This window comes from Vipera berus, assembly GCF_964194415.1.
Source record: "Vipera berus genome assembly, chromosome: 1".
NCBI classification, from domain to species: Eukaryota; Metazoa; Chordata; class Lepidosauria; order Squamata; family Viperidae; genus Vipera; species Vipera berus.
The window spans coordinates 257954779-257971013 of record NC_138202.1 but is presented as its reverse complement, the minus strand read 5'-3'; the positions used below and the strand labels follow the sequence as shown (position 1 = coordinate 257971013).

General features: G+C 41.6%; 1 protein-coding gene across 1 annotated transcript in view; it reads left to right on the top strand.

The window, feature by feature from the left end:
• LOC308672421 (sulfotransferase 1C2-like) overlaps positions 1-16235 on the top strand; it is a 358778-nt gene that overhangs the window by 338954 nt on the left and 3589 nt on the right. The window contains exons 7-9 of the mRNA XM_081335365.1: positions 2304-2430; positions 3568-3662; positions 4543-4723. Coding sequence (XP_081191491.1) covers positions 2304-2430; positions 3568-3662; positions 4543-4723 — 403 coding nt within the window. The remainder of the gene's footprint in view (positions 1-2303; positions 2431-3567; positions 3663-4542; positions 4724-16235) is intronic.

Genomic DNA, 16235 nt, shown 5'->3' with positions numbered 1-16235 from the left:
AAGGGTCGAAAGTTGCCCTGTAGGGGCAGCAAGCAACGAGGGGACCCCCACTGCCACCCTCCCACTTGATCTGGGCAGCCCTCCAAACCGGTGGACGAAAGACCAGCCATAGTAATATTTTTTTTAATCCCATTTATATCCCGCCCTTCTCCGAAGACTCAGGGTGGCTTACAATCTAAGCACAAATCAAATGTGCTTAGCAATAGCCTTCATTCTATGTATATGCCTGCTTATTGGGGCTTTCGTCTCCCCCCCCCAGTGGCATTATAATAGTAATATGGCCTGTCATTAGGCTGCAGACAGCCGAAGTCAAACTAACTACCAAGCACTTTGAAAGAAACCCGGATGAGACTGGGTGAGATCTGATCTGATCTGATCTTCTCTTTACCCTAAGTACTTTCTCTTCCTGTAAAAGCTGCTTGAAGTATTTTTTTCCCCTGTGAGGAGAGAGGGAAGGGAATTTCTATCCCACACTCTAAGAATTGCGGCGTCTGACTACCTAGGGGAATTAAAGCATTAAAAGAACAACTTTAATCTAATTGGATTTATATGTTCCTGAAACTTGGGGACCAAAATTTTTCCTATTTTTATTGGAGACTCTTGTTTTTATCTACAAAAAATAAATAAAATTGGAAAAAGGATTATAAAAATTTTGGACTTAAAAAACCTTAAATGGCATTGGTGACATCTTGTGGCGAAGTTTGGTATTACAAAGTATTTCCTAAAAGAGACTTGGCTTGAAGCCCAGACCTTAGATAAGACTTTTTTGACCTTGGCACTATGTGTGAGAGACTTAGCTGTAAGAGAACCACTGGGTGGCATAACTGTAAACCTTTACTGACTCTCAGAGTTATATGTGGCAAATTGCTTTCCTATCTCTTTATTTGAGGAATATTGGTCACTATATGAGATGTTGAAATACCTTTGACTATAAAATCTTGCTTGACAAATGACTTCTACTGGAAAGTCTATTTATAAATACGTGAAAGAGATGGATGAAGACCAGAAAAGATCCTTTCCATGTTGAAAGCAATACATGACACCATTCTTTCAGCTTGTGATAAAATAATACCTAACATAAAAGAGCAAGACGCCAGCTTAGATACACAAACCCAAACTTCGATTACAACCAAAGAACCAACAATGCAGAAGATAAGTGGGACAATTCAATATTAAGACAGAGGACTCCACTGACCAACAAATGCAGCTGATGGAAAATCCAGAAAACAAAGTGACAACACTGAAAATGGAAATGACTTTTTATATTAATCCAGAAGAAATTTGAGAAGGAAGAACAGATTGAATGGAAGACAAACATCAGCATGGGGAATTGGAATAAGAGGGAGACAACTTAACGAATACAAATGGGCTAGTCCTCCCCCCAAAATGGCAATCAAATGGTCTTCTATATTTATATGTAATAATTGAGGAAGATCTATTTGATGATTTAAAAGCACTAATATGGAAGCCTAGTTGGCAAAGGAAGAAAGCCAGAATAAGGTTGAAGACAACTGGGGTCTCAATCTATTAGAGGGGACTTCATATTATTAATTAGAGGGTTAAAGAGAGAAGTTGAGATAAGGGGAATTCTGGTCATTAGATTTAAAATACTTGGAAATTAGTTGAAAATAAAGACTTTATCTGTTTAATATCTAAAAATTAGACCTAAAAGGAAAAAGAAAATTAATTATTATGAATATGTTTGATTTATTGATTAACCCAGGTAATATATGTAATGGTTTTGATTTATTAGAGGAGATATTGTATTATTAAGTAGATGATGTAATATGGTGGGAAATAGATAACTGTTAGGAAATAGTACAAGATTATATTCAAATAGATAAAATGTGTATTTTGGATATTAGATTTGTTATGAATTGAGACAAGGGAAATCTTGGTTACCTAAAGCCTGAAAATTATAAATATCAAAGATTAAATTAGAATATTGATGAGAAACTAAAAATTGGGTAAAAATTAATAACAGGATATGGATTGTTTATGAAGATTGAATGTAATTACGTATAAGCTAAAAATGTATTGATAAATGTAATAATGATGTTTTACTGAGTTGACGTAATAAGAACTGTACTAGCTTGAATATGAGACAGTAAATGTTAAGGGAAAGAGAGAAGAAATATTTGATGTTGTAATTTGAGATTTGTAGTAAAGATTTTGTTATCAAATTATTGATTAACCCAGTCACCACATTGCTTTTTAAATACTTAAAATTGGATAATTAATAAAATATTATTTAAAAAAGAGAATATCATTCTCCCCAAGTTATTATCATCTTTCTCTTACAGATTATTTATGTGCTTAGAAATCCAAAGGACGTCATGGTTTCTAACTATCATTTTCACAAATTATCAGTCAAAATAGAAACCCCAAAAGACTTCAGTACTTTCTTTGAAAAGTTTTTGGCTGGCAAAGGTAAGAAGACCTTGATCGTGAAAACGTAAGGTCAGTTTTTGTTTTGGATAAGAGATTATGAATATATTTCCATCTGCTTCCCACAAAGAACAAACAATCCACCCACTTTCCTAACATAAGTAGCAAATAATTACTCATGCAGTAATTTGTGTAAACTCTAAGAAAACAGTTTATAATGGGATGGATGAGAGAAGAAGAATGCAGGATGCCTAGGACAACTCATGATGTAAAAATGGGTAGAAGAGGCAAGCGAAGGGAGCTTATTACAGGAGAGGGAAGAGCAAAACTAAGATATATTTAATATGGAGGAGAAAATGGAAGGAAATTATTTGGTGGTTTAAAATCAGGATGTGAATGGGTTAGAATGGATGGAGAAAATCTAAAGTTTTGTTTTAAATCAATATTAATTAATTAAAGCAGGGGACCCCAACCTCTAGGCCGTGCCCCACTAGCCATGAATTGTTTGCAACCGGGGCGTGGAAATGGCAGGCAAGCACACACGTGTGCACATCCCCACTTGTGCAAGCAGCTGGCACGCATGCACACCACTTGTGCAAATGGAGCTGCACGCACACTAGTGCTTGCTGGTTGCTCACACGGAAGTATCTCTTCTCCTCCCCGGCCACTTGGCAAAGCCAGAAAACTTAGGCAACTCTGAGTTAAAGAACCAAATACTCACATGAAATCACACAGAAAGCGTTTTAAGGGTTGGAAACAAAAATAGCTAACCAGAGTAAGACTGATATTTGAAGAAGTATAACAAAAATTAAAGCAGATTGCCCCAAAGTTTCAAATAAGAAGAAGCAAAGAAATGAAACAATATAGCAGCACGTTGACAAAAAAAAACCCCTTAACAACTTGGAGTACACAACCGTATTAGTTATGGGTCCCATAGTTATGGGTCTTCTCTGTCCTCTCCACATTCAGTGATATTAGGATAGCCCCTTCTTGAGTTATCATGCTTTGATCTGTACGCCCACCGGGATCATAAGGATAAATGGAAGAAATTCAAGCGTTAAGAATGTATCCCCGAGACAGATGGTCAGCTGGATCATTGCAGCACTGAGCTGAACAACTAAAGTCAGTGATTTCAAGACTGCCCTCATATTTATCCTAAATCCATTTCTCTCCTACCAGTGTTTTGTAGTTCGTGGCTAGACCATGTAGAAGGCTGGTATGCTCATAAGGATGATTTCAATATTCTCTTCCTTTCTTATGAAGAAATGAAAAAGGTAAGATGTGTTTGTGTTGTGAAGTGCAATATGAACAACCATTAAGCACAGAAAGCTTTAGAAATGATGTGAAGTGTGAATAACCTATTCCAATAGGGAGTAACAGAGGTGATCACAGGACCACTCTAGGTTATTTCTATGAACTCCTGTAGGAGTGGTGAGCTTTCTGAAGAAAAGTAAGTTTCTGTCTCTTCAAAAGGAAGACGATCTGGGAAACTAGAGTGCTGTCACCTTGATATCAAAAAAGGTTAATAAAAGATGGGTTTTTGAGCATTTGGCTTGTCATGCTAGAATTCACAGGGTGCATGTGTTGTAAACAAGTCTGGCAAAACAAAGTTGATCTAATTTTTGATAGACTTACTTAGTAGATAAGGGAAATCCAATTAACACAAAGTATCTGTAATTAGCAAAAGCTTATCATAATATTTTCCTGTTTTGGCTCAGAAGAGATTGACTCAAATCAACTGCATTTTTAAGAAAAGCCTTTTTTTTTTTTAGCCTGGCCTGGGAACTGGCCAGCCTCTGATGCAGCCAAGATTGCTAAGAACATAAGACTCTGAATCTTAGGGAAATTATGTCCCATCAATACATTGTGAACTAAAAACATTTCTCCAAACGTACCTTTGTAAACATTTACCGGAAGTCCTAAAGCAGCATTTATTTGTTTAATTCATTGATATTGCTTCCTAGATCTATGTATAGTTTTCATTAAAAAGAATAAACACAAGTGATTTAATCAGGGTAATTTTTTCAGTAAGAAAAGAAAGAATTAAAGATAGGGGGAATGAGTGATAGCAATGATATGTGAGTTCTCAACAAACATTTCCACCTTTTCTCCATTGTTCTGGATGACCTAATATAAAGCTCTATCAAATTGCAGGATCTGAGAAGGTCTGTCCTGAAAATATGCAACTTCCTAGGAAAAAAACTAACTGAAAAGGAGGTGGATGATGTGGTGAATAAAGCTACATTTGATAACATGAAAGTGGATTCTAGAGCAAACTACACATTCCTGCCTTCTGATATCCTCGATTTCAGCAAAGGAAACTTTCTTCGCAAAGGTAGATCAGTAATAATTAATATTCTGGGACTATGCTTTAGGAATGTCCAGCTCCATTTGAAACCATGTATCAACACTACAAACAAATTTGGCTGAAGCCATTTTCCCTTTGTTTTCAGTTGCCACGGATTTGGGAGGAGGGAGGAGTATTTTCTAGCTTAGTCAAAACAAGAAATTGTTCTATGGGAACCAAGGCCATTGCTGATTGCATTTTGGCGGGCTAAGGCTTCTGTTAGAAACCCTGCGCAAGTAGTTAATCAGGGAATGTGATTAATGACACTTTATTGGATTGGGAAGTTCAACTTTGTAACATTGTAATCTGTCGGGGGGGGGAAGCTTCAGTCTTGGTTTCACTTTTGATCGTGCTAATACTACAGTAGTGGCCAAAATTGTGGAAACCTTTTGGGGAAAAAAGTGTACATTTGAGGTTTGATGGCTAATAACACCACTTTATTTTGGAATAATACCATAAAATTATATCAATGGAAAGATAATTTAACCAAGAATGTAATACACCAAAGTTTGTTCAATTATCTGTATTCTATGAAAAATTATAACCAAATAGCCAGAAAAAGGAAGCACAACTTGCTTAGGTTGATATCAGGCAGCTTTCCTTCATCTGACTGTAGCCAATGAGCATGAGTATTTAGAGAGCCAATCAGGTGTCATCTTGTTTTGGCAATGAGCCAATCAGATCACAGTAGGATTCAGTTACTGATGTCATGCATTGAAGCTGAGAGGACATTTGTCAGTGTGTTATGTGATCGCTATCAAGTTGGTTGGGGTTTTTTGTGTTCTTTCATTTAGTGAGCTTGTAAAACATAATAAAATTAAAGTAATGTGCAAAGAGTTGACTGGTCGCCCAGAAAGTAATGTAAAATAGTATTATTAAGTGAACAAGGCTACATTTATAAAGAAATTAGAAGAAAAATTGGTGGAAACTTAACCAAAGTTGGCATTTCTAAGTTTTTGAAGAGGTATAAGGAGACTCAGTCACTACAAAACCACACTGGTAAAGGCAGGAAAAGGTGCACAACAGCAGGTGATGATAGAAGAATTAAGAGACTGTGCCTATGTGACAGAAGAAAACCATCTGGATGTATACAAGATGAAATGGCACAATGCAATGTGAAGTTGAGTGCAAGGACTGTTCGGTGCTGACTGCAGAAATTTGGCCTAAAATCTAGAATTCCATGAAAAAGCCACTTTTATCTCTCAAACAAAGGTTGAAAAGACTAAACTGGGCTAAAACCCATGTTACCTGGACAGAGGAACAATGGGACAGTGTTATTTAGAGTGATGAGACCAAGATCTCCCTGTTTGGTAGTGATGGCATAAAATACATAAGGAGAAGAATCAGAGAAGATTTGCATCCTGGTTGCATTACTTGTATCGTGAAACACCCAGTCAGTGTTATGATCTGGGGTTGTATGACATCAAAAGGTGCAGGCAGAATTTGTGTGATTAATGAGAATATAAATGGCCAAAAATACATTAATGAAATACTTGAGCCCAAACTGAAGCCTTCCGCACATGATCTTTTCCAAGACAATGAAGCATTTATATTTCAAGAGGATTCAGCTCCATGTCATGTTGCTGCTGTGTACAAAAAATGTTTTCAAGATAATCATATTCCACTGCTAGAATAGCCTGGGAATAGCCCAGACCTTAACACAATTGAAAATCTATGGAGCCAACTAAAGAAACTTGTTAGTCAGAAGCGACCCAGCAATAAAACCCAGTTAATAGAAGCAATCATTCAATCTTGGTTTCACATTATAACAGCTGCAGAACTAAAGGACTTGGTTCACTCCATGGGAAGATGTTGTAAGGCCATAATTCATGCTAAAGGTTACCCAACTAACTGACATGGTGATAATTTTTGTATATCTTGTTTTTTCTACATGTTTTACTTTTCTTCTTTATAACTGCTATTCTAATAGCAAATCCTTCATAAAAGTTATTGCATTACAATCTTGATTAAATTATCTTTCCATTAATATATAATTTTGTTGTACTACTCCAAAAAAGTGGTGTTATTAGCCATCAAACCTCAAATGTACACTTTTCCCAAAAGGTTTCCACATTTTTGGCCACTACTGTATGTAGCCAAATAAATATGTTCTTTAAGGAAATCTTTTTTGCCTTGGAGTTCTTTTTACTGGTCTCATCTATCGGAAACCATGACATTAAACCAAGAATCATTTTTATTTTAAAACATGGGGCCCTGAGCCCCAGTTGCCTACCCAGAACCTTTGGGAGGACAGTGAAGACTCAGGGAAGACACCAAGATGGAAAAAAAGGAGAATCAGCCATGAGCCTCAGTGCTACACCAGTAGACAGAGTGCAGGCTACTATCCAAGTGGAAAGTGCAGCTCTGGTGGCTGGAGCAAGGCCAAAAGCCCAGAAGACCCAATTGGAGTCATTGGTGCAACAAGAGGGAACCATACCCATCAGGTGGACTTGGCATTCAGAAGCGGCTCAGCCAAGAAAAAGCACCGTGAAAGCTGCCAAAGTTGAGTTCCCATTGATCTCATCCCATGGATCCCACTCGCTAGAACGGAGGAGGGCAAAGCAGTTAGCCGCCTGGAATGAAACAGGGGATTGGAAGTACCTGACCACCATCCACAGTCATTCCGTGGAACATTTAAGAGAGAAGTTTGAGGGTCTGGAGATGTGAGAAAGGAAGCCAATCACCTGTCAGATGCTCTCCACTGAGTAAGAGGACAGACATCCTCATGACTGTCCACCACCACAGTGAAGCCCTAGTCCCTTATTGATGGCTCGGACTGCCTCCCCGCTGACTAGACCAGCTTTAACTTTGAGCCCAGTGTGTCAGCAGTGTCCTGGCCATCATCGATGTTGTACCAGCCCTGACCATAAACAGCAATATGCCAGTCCTGAGCACAGCCAACGTCCTGTCAGCCCTGACCACCACAGACACCATGCCAGCCCTGATGGCTTGCAATGCCAGGCCAGTCCTTACCGATACCAACGTCGGAACAGTCCTGCTTGTTACCAGCTCCTTGCCAGACCTGATCATTACCAGTGCCAGTGGTAACCAACACCAGGCCGGACCATTACCAACGTCCAGCCAGTACCAAACCCAGCCTAAGATTTACCAATGGCTTGTATTAGGTCAGCCACCTGGCCTAATACAAGCCATCTTGGATCAGCGCCCAGTCGACCCCCCTCCCATCAAGCCCACCTTTGACGGAGATCCTGAAAAACTATCTTTCTGCCTGAACCAGGTATTCATCCACATGAATCATAATGCCTGCACTTACCCAGACCCTGCCAGTATGGTTGATGTGGTAGCAGCAAACCTAGAAGGGGAGGCAGTGGAATCAATGAATTGCCTGCAGGATGAGCAATCACCAGAGCTGTGGGATTTCAATCTGTTGATACATGGACTGAGAACCTGGTTTGAAGGTGAATCCCAAACTCTGCAGGCCGAGAAAGATATCCACGAATTGAAGCATATGGGCCGGTCGGTGAAAGAGTACATGAAAGAGTTCCGAAGGGTAGCTGGCTGGATCAGGCAGTGGCCTGAATGGTCACTGGTTCACCATTTTAAATCCGGGTTGGATCATGATTTGTTCCAGCCTTGCACCTACAAGGGAATACCCAAACAGCTGCATGAATGGTACCGTCTAGCAATAAACTTAGACATTGAGCTGAACTGTTACCAAAAACCTTCTGCACCAGCATCCAGACCAAAGCAAGACCAAGTGAGATGTCAAGCTCCTCAACGTCCCTCAACTGCCATGACCACCAAAATCACTAGAGTGCCTGCGGGACCTCTGATCAAATGCTTCAGATGCGGTCAACCAGGGCACCAAGCAGCCAATTGTTCAGTCCCCTTTCCGTGCACCTGCTGCCTCTGCAAAACCTAAGAGAGGATCCCAACGAATACTTGAGAAATTGAATTGGGCCAGCCAAGAGAAGTCACACAAGTCCTCCCCAAGGGAAACCCAAGACCCCAACTGATAATTTGCCTCCGCCTGCTCCGACGATGAAGGAGAAGATGACCTGATGGTGAGTCAGCCTGTCCCACCTTTTGCCTTCTCTGCGAGGCTCTTGGTCCCTATTCAGGAGCGCAAATGGATTTACATGTTTTAATTGACTCTGGTGTTTGATCAACCTCCCCATGGTGCTCAAACTAGGCATTCATGCCAAATTATTGCCCACACCTATGAGGTTTGAACAGGCAGACAGATCCCTGATAGGCAAAGCTCCAGCCACTCACTTGTCTGAACCAGTACACCTAGAGCTAGGGGAGCATTGGGAGTTTATCTGTTTTGTGATGGTGCCAAAAATGACTGAGAAATTTTGGGATTAGCCTGGCTGGATAAATGGCAGCCCATGACCTGGTGGGCAACAGAATGAGGACCTTAAGGCTAGCCACAGGACCTTCACCCCCCTAACCCTACCAGTGACACAGGTGAAGCCCAGAGACAATCTCTTGAAACCCTGAGAACGGCTGTAAACTCCCCTCCTGGAATACTGCTCGTCCCAAGCAAATACTGAGACTTAGCTGAGGTATTCAGCGAAACTGTGTGACATCCTGCCTCCCCACAGAGCAACTGATTGTGCTATTGAGATTTTGCTGGGAGGCAAACTGCCCAAGCCGAAGATGTATTCAATGCCCCTCCCCCACCCCTCCCCCCCATGAGTTGAAAGAACTCAGGGAATACATTGATAAGTACTTGGCTAGAGGGTTCATTTAGCAGCAAATTCCCGAGTAGCTGCCCCTGTACTTTTTAAAGAGAAAAAAGTTGGATCGCTGAGACTGTGTGTGGATTTTAAAGGGTTAAACAGGGTCATCATGGAAAATATGTATCCCCTCCCCTTAATGAAGGATATGTTAGCCCATTTGGCAAAAGGAAAGCTTTTTTTACCAAGCTAGATCTAAGAGAGCATACTATCGAGTGAGAGTTTAAAAAGGAGGCAAGTGGAAAACAGCGTTTAACAGCCCCCTGGGAAGCTTTCGGTTCAATGTTATGCCTTTTGGGATGCAGGGAGCCCCTGCAGTGTTTATGCAATTGATCCATCAAGTGCTACATGATCGCCTATACAAGGGGGTCTTAGTCTATCTTGATGATATCCTCATTTATACAGAAATCATGGCAGAACATACTAAACTAGTGTGTGAAGTACTCAAAAAACTGCTGAATGCTAAACTTTATGCAAAACTCTCCAAATGTGAATTTCATCAAACATACATAGACTACCTAGGGTACAGGATTTCCAATGAAGACATTGAAATGGACCCAGCCAAGGTTAAAGTGGTGATCAAATGGAAACCCCCACGTACCTGTAAACAACTCCAAAGTTTTTTGGGATTTGCCAATTTCTATTGGCAATTTATCCCCTCTTTTGCTGAGATTGCTTTGCCAATTACTGAATTATTAAAGATGGGGGGAAATGGAGGTAAGCCATGATCTTGTCAGCCCCTGCCATGGTCTATGGAAAGCCAAACAGCATTTGAGAATTTAAAGAGACTGTTTGCTGCCGAACCTGTTCTCAAACACCCTAACCCTGAAGAGTAGTTCATAATCCAAGCTGACACTAGTGATGTAGCTGTTGGGGCAGTTCTCCTGCAAAGAAACCAAAAGGGAGACTTGCAACCCTGTGCCTACACTTCTAAAAAAAACTAACAGATGCTGACCGAAGGTGAACTGTATGGGAGAAGGAAGCCTTTGCGGTAAGATGGGCCCTTACTTGGCGCCATTTCCTCAAGGGGAGCAAGGTGCCTTTCGAAGTATGGACTGATCACAAAAATTTAGAGGCACTGAAAACACCCCATAAACTCTCCCCAAATCAAGTTCAGTGGGCACAGTATTTTAACCATTTCAACTTCACACTGAAATACATCCCAGGGGGAAAAACCTCTTGGCAGATGCACTCTCTAGGTTGCCCCAGTATAAAAACCATCATGAAGAGATCGTGAACTCCATCATCTCGCTACCACAGACAAACTTTCAAATAACCCCAGGGGGACAACAGCAAGCAAAATCACCTGATCCCAATAGCTTGTTAATGAAAAAACTAAAAGAGGAATTGAAAACTGATTCATGGTTCAAAGAAAGACCTATAAAGCCCTAAATGGCTTGGGTCCGGGATATCTGAGGGAACACCTGCTGCCGGCATCAAGTTCCCTTCGTGCAGTGCGCTCCCACAGGGAGGGTCTTCTCAGGGTGCCGCCGGTAAAAGATTGCCGGCGGATAACACCCAGGGGGAGGGCCTTCTCAGTGGGTGCACCTCCCCTTTGGAACCAGCTGCCAGTGGAGCTTAGGACTGCCCCCGACCTCCGTTCATTCCGCCGGGACCTGAAGTCCTGGCTCTTCGAGCTCTCTGGCCCAGGCTGAGAATTTTAATTTTAATTTTAACTGGGGTTTTTATTTGTTCAGGGATTGATATATTTTTTTAAATTGTTTTTAACTTTTGTATTTTTCATTTTAATCACCCTGTAAACCGCCCTGAGTCCTTTGGGAAAGGGCGGTATATAAATATAATAAAATAAATAAATAAATAAAATAAAATCAGACCATACTGACCTATCGAGATGAGTTAGCTTGGAAGGGGTCTAAACTATATTTTCCTGAATCACTTAAGAGTCCAAGCACTCTAGCGTTGCTACGATATCAAACAAGCTGGCTACTTTGGATATATAGAGACTTTACATTTAGTCCAGAGGCAGTTTTGTTGGCCAGGTTTGAAAAAAGATGTTGAAAGCTATGTGAAAAGCTGTGCAACATGTGCAACAATGAAGAAACACCCTGGAAACCCCCCTGGACTATTGCAACAAGTTGCACCCTTCCCAACCCTGGGAAGAGATTGTCATGGACTTTATTGTGGAATTACCAGAAAGTAGGGGTAATACAGTAATATGGACTATGATTGACCTTTTCTTGAAGCAAGCTCATTTCATAGCCTGTTCTGGTGTCCCCTCTGCCCAGAAGTTAGCCAAAATGTTTCTCAAACATATCTACTGGCTCCACAGAGCTCCAAAATGGATTATTTTGGACAAGGAAGGTTCAGTTTACTGCTAAATTTTGGAGGAACTTCCTAAAACTGATTGGATCCACACAAGGACTATCGTCAGCTTTTCATCTGTCTATGAATGGAGCAGTTGAAAAAGTGAATGCAATGGTGGAACAATACATTTAGATGCTATGTGGATTACCAGCAAACGAACTGGGCTTATAATAACACAGTAAATAGAAGCACTGGACTTATTCCTTTTAAAATAGCTACTGGTAGACAGCTCATTCCCATGCCTAAATACCCATAGGACCCTCCTGCTTCTCAAACTTTAGATCAGTGGGTGGCTGCTTGGCAAACTGTTTGAGAGAATACAAAAAAAGCTTTAACGAAAGCCTCAGAAATTTACAAAGAGCAAGTGATAAAAAAGGGCTCCTCAGAAATCACACCATGTGGGATAAGGTTTATCTCACTACAAAATATTTAAGGCTCAGGTTACCTAGCAAAAAATTGGGACCAAAATACCTTGGACCTTTCCCTATAGTCCGAATTATAAACCTAGTCACAGTAGAGTTAAAACTCCCTCGCCTTTTGGAAAAGATCTACCCAGTTTTCCACTGCAATTTGTTAAGACGACTCAGGGAGTTGTCTTTAAGACCTCCTCCCAATCAAGCACCTGGTTCTCTGGTGGTAGAGGGAAAGACTCATTATGAAATAAAACAAATTCTTGATTCTCAATTATATAAAGACAATTTACAGTATTTAGTACAGTGGAAAGGGTACCCTTTATCAGAGGCCACCTGGGTAAAAAATACTGATGTAAAAGCTGAAAGATTGATATGTAGATTTTTTTTTAACAGACATCCAAAAAAACCCAGAGGAGATTCCTAATTTTAACTCTTCTTCATTTGCAGAATTTCTCTTTCTTTTAGGTTATCTGTGAACACTACGAACGAATTTGGCTGAAGCCATTTTCATTTTCAGTTGCCACAGATTTGGGAGGAAGGATGAGTATTTTCTAGCTTAGTCAAAACAATAAATTGTTCTATGGGAACCAAGGTCATTGCTGATTGCATTTTGGTGGGCTAAGGCTTCCGTTAGAAAGCCCGTGCAAGTAGTTAATTGGGGAATGTGATTTATGACACACCATTGAGGTGGGAAGTTCAACTTTGTAACAGTGTAACCTGTGGGGGGGGAAAACTTCAGTTTTGGTTTCACTTTTGATCGTGCCAATACTATGTAGCAAAATAAATATGTTCTTTTAAGGAAATCTTTTTTTTGCCTTGGAGTTCTTTTTTACTGGTCTCATCTATAGGAACCATGAAACCAGGATTACTACCTTCACCTGAAAGGCACTTTCTAAAGTGGTATGGACATGTCCCAACAACCTCTCTTTCTGCTGTCTCGCCATGATGTTGTCTTTGTCTCATCAGCAGCCTGCATTTGAGGCAACCATAAGCCTTTCTTAGCTGTGCCAATGTTGAAGTAGTGTTCTTCTTTTCACCGACAAATTTTGGGCATGGATATAATCTGATGTTTTCAATGATCAGTGCTGCTAATCAAATGCCCTTAATCCAGTGGTCTATAAAACCTGAAGTTTTAGGAGTTTGCTGGTCTCAGTAATAATCTTAGATAACCCATTGTTGTTGCCTATCAGTCTGGGAATGGTTATTTGCAAACAATTTAAAATACATCATTTTATGGTGAAGAAGTTCATTCATAAGTGGAAAACAATCAAGACAGTGGCCAATCCTCCTAAGAGTGGACGTCCCAGCAAATTCACCCCAAGGTCAGACCATGCAATGCTCAGAGAAATTGCAAAAAATCCAAGAGTCACATCTCAAACCTTACTGGCCTCAATTAGCATGTTACATGTTAAACTTCATGACAGTACAATTAGGAAAAAACTGAACAAGTATGGTTGTTTGGAAATGTTGCCAGAAGGGGAAAAAAACCCTCTTCTCTCTGAAAAGAACATTGCAGCACAGCTTTGATTTGCAAAGTTGTATTTGAACAAATCACAAGTCTTCTGGAACAGATATCTTTGGACAGATGAGACCAAAGTAGAAATGTTTGGCCACAATACACAGTACCACATTTGGCAAAAACTAAACACCGCATGTCAACACAAACATCTCATACGAACCATCAAGCACAGTAGTGGAAGATTGATGATTTGGGCTTGTTTTGCAGCTACAGGAACTGGGCATCTTGCAGTCATTGAGTTGACCATGAACTCCTCTGTATACCAAAGTATTGTAGAATTACATGTGAGGCCATCTGTCTGGCAGTGAAAGGTTGGCCAACATTGGGCTATGCAACAGGACAATGATCCCAAACACACCAGCAAATCTACAACAGAATGGCTGAAAAAGAAAAGACTCAAGGTGTTGCAATGGCCCAAAGTCCAGACCTCAACCTGATTGAAATGGTGTGGTGGGTGGTTTGTCTGACCAAGGATCACGCGGAGACAGCAGGTTCAGCTGTTCGGTTTATTGGGAAACACCAAGGCAAAAACAGTGGGGTTACAACTCCCTTATATAGTCCACAGAATGTTGGTTCCACCAATCATTGGACCCGCAGCTTCCCGCTTGTCGGCAGGGCCAATCGTCTGCGTTGGTTCTTGACAGCGAGGGACCGCGTGTGGAGCTGTCAAAAGCTGCGCCTGCGTGTTGGCTGCCGGCAATTTGACAGCTGTCAAATTGCCGCGTGCTGAACTGTCAAACGGGAGTTTACCTCACGAACCGATTTCCAACTTGCTGTAATACAACTGTTTCATGGGTTAATAATAATTGAACACTTATAACAATAACAGATAATACATATCACCCCTTACCCCTCCCCTGAACTGGTGCCGTTCCTCACTCTTTGTTGTTGTGATTTGCCCCCCCACTCGAAGTCTTGTAAATATGCTGGCGGTTGTCTTTTCCGGCCGGAGCGTCTAGGAGTTTCGACGTTCTCCTCTTCCCCTTCCCCCGGTGCTGGATTGCAGAATGTGGGGATTTGACGGGTACCGGATTGCATTTGTGGATTGGTGTGGGGAGGGGTGGGTGGAGGATTGTTTTGGGGCTGACGTGTCCGTAATTGATCTAAATGTCTGCGGATGTGTTCGTTGTGGCGGGTTTGTACAGTATAAGAAAGTGGCCCTGTTTGATCGATTATGGTACCTTGCAACCATTTAGGACCTGCTGAATAATTACGGGCCCAAACTGTTTGTCCAATTGCAAATGTTCTAGATGGGAGGGGATGTTCCGTTTCGAAGTTGCTCCTGTCCGGGTGCATCCTGTCAAGACGAGTGGTTAGTCTTCTTCCCCAACGTAGCTCCGCCGGCGATTTTCCGATGGTGGTACATGGTGTGGAGTGTTGGGCGAGAAGGTACTGGGAGAGTCTGCGGTGCCAGTCGCCTTGAACGATTTTTCTGAGGGCGTCTTTAGTGTTCTTACCATGACTTCAGCCATCCCGTTAGAGGAGGGGTGGAAGGGCGATGATGTTACGTGTTTAATAGAGTTGCCCCTCGTGAATATCTGGAATTCGCGGGATGTAAATTGTGGTCCATTGTCAGTGACAAGTGTGTCAGGGAGACCATGTGTTGCAAAAAACCCTCTTAGAGCTAGGATAGTATTGTGGGAGGTGGTGCTATGGATTGGGGCAATTTCTAGCCATTTTGAATAACTATCGACTGCTATGAGAAATGTTTGACCTTGGAAGGGTCCCGCAAAATCCAGGTGGACCCTAGACCACGGGTTCTTAGTTACCTCCCACCTGTGTGGTGTGTTTTGCGGTGGGGCTGCCCTTGTTAGCTGGCAAGGGTAGCAACCCGCGACGTACTGTTCGATGTTGGAATCTAGGTCCGGCCACCACACATAGCTTCTAGCTAAGGCTTTCATTTTTACGATCCCCGGATGGCCCTCGTGCAATGTTGTTAATGTCTTTTCCCTGTGCTTTTGGGGAACTACCACCCTGTTTCCCCATAGGAGGCAGCCTAAATGTGCAGATAGCTCATGACGCCTAACATAGTAAGGTTTGAATTCCTCTCCGGGGCATGAGTTTGGCCAACCTGCAGAGACCCATTGGTATATTCTGCTGCAAACTCTGTCCAAGGCTGTGGCAGTGGAAATGTCCTTAGCTGTCAGCGGTGTGTCAGGCAATTCTGAGATTGCCAGGATCCGCCCTGCTGGGGCAGGGTCAGGGTCAGATTCAGGCAGGGGAAGTCTGCTGAGCCCGTCAGCGTGTCCTAATTCTTTGCCCGGTTTGTGGACTAATTTGAAGGAATACGCTGATAAGAATGTTGACCAGCGTAATGTTCTGGGCGAGAGTATTTGTGGGGTTAGCTTGTCCCACGTGAATATGCCCAGAAGGGGTTTGTGATCTGTGAATATGGTGAAAGTTCTACCGTATAGGTAGTCGTGAAACTTTTTAACCCCCGCAACGATGGCAAGCGCCTCTCTATCGATTTGGGCGTAATTTCTTTCTGCTTTAGTTAGGGTCCTAGAATAGAATGCTATGGGTTTTTGTTCTCCTGAGTC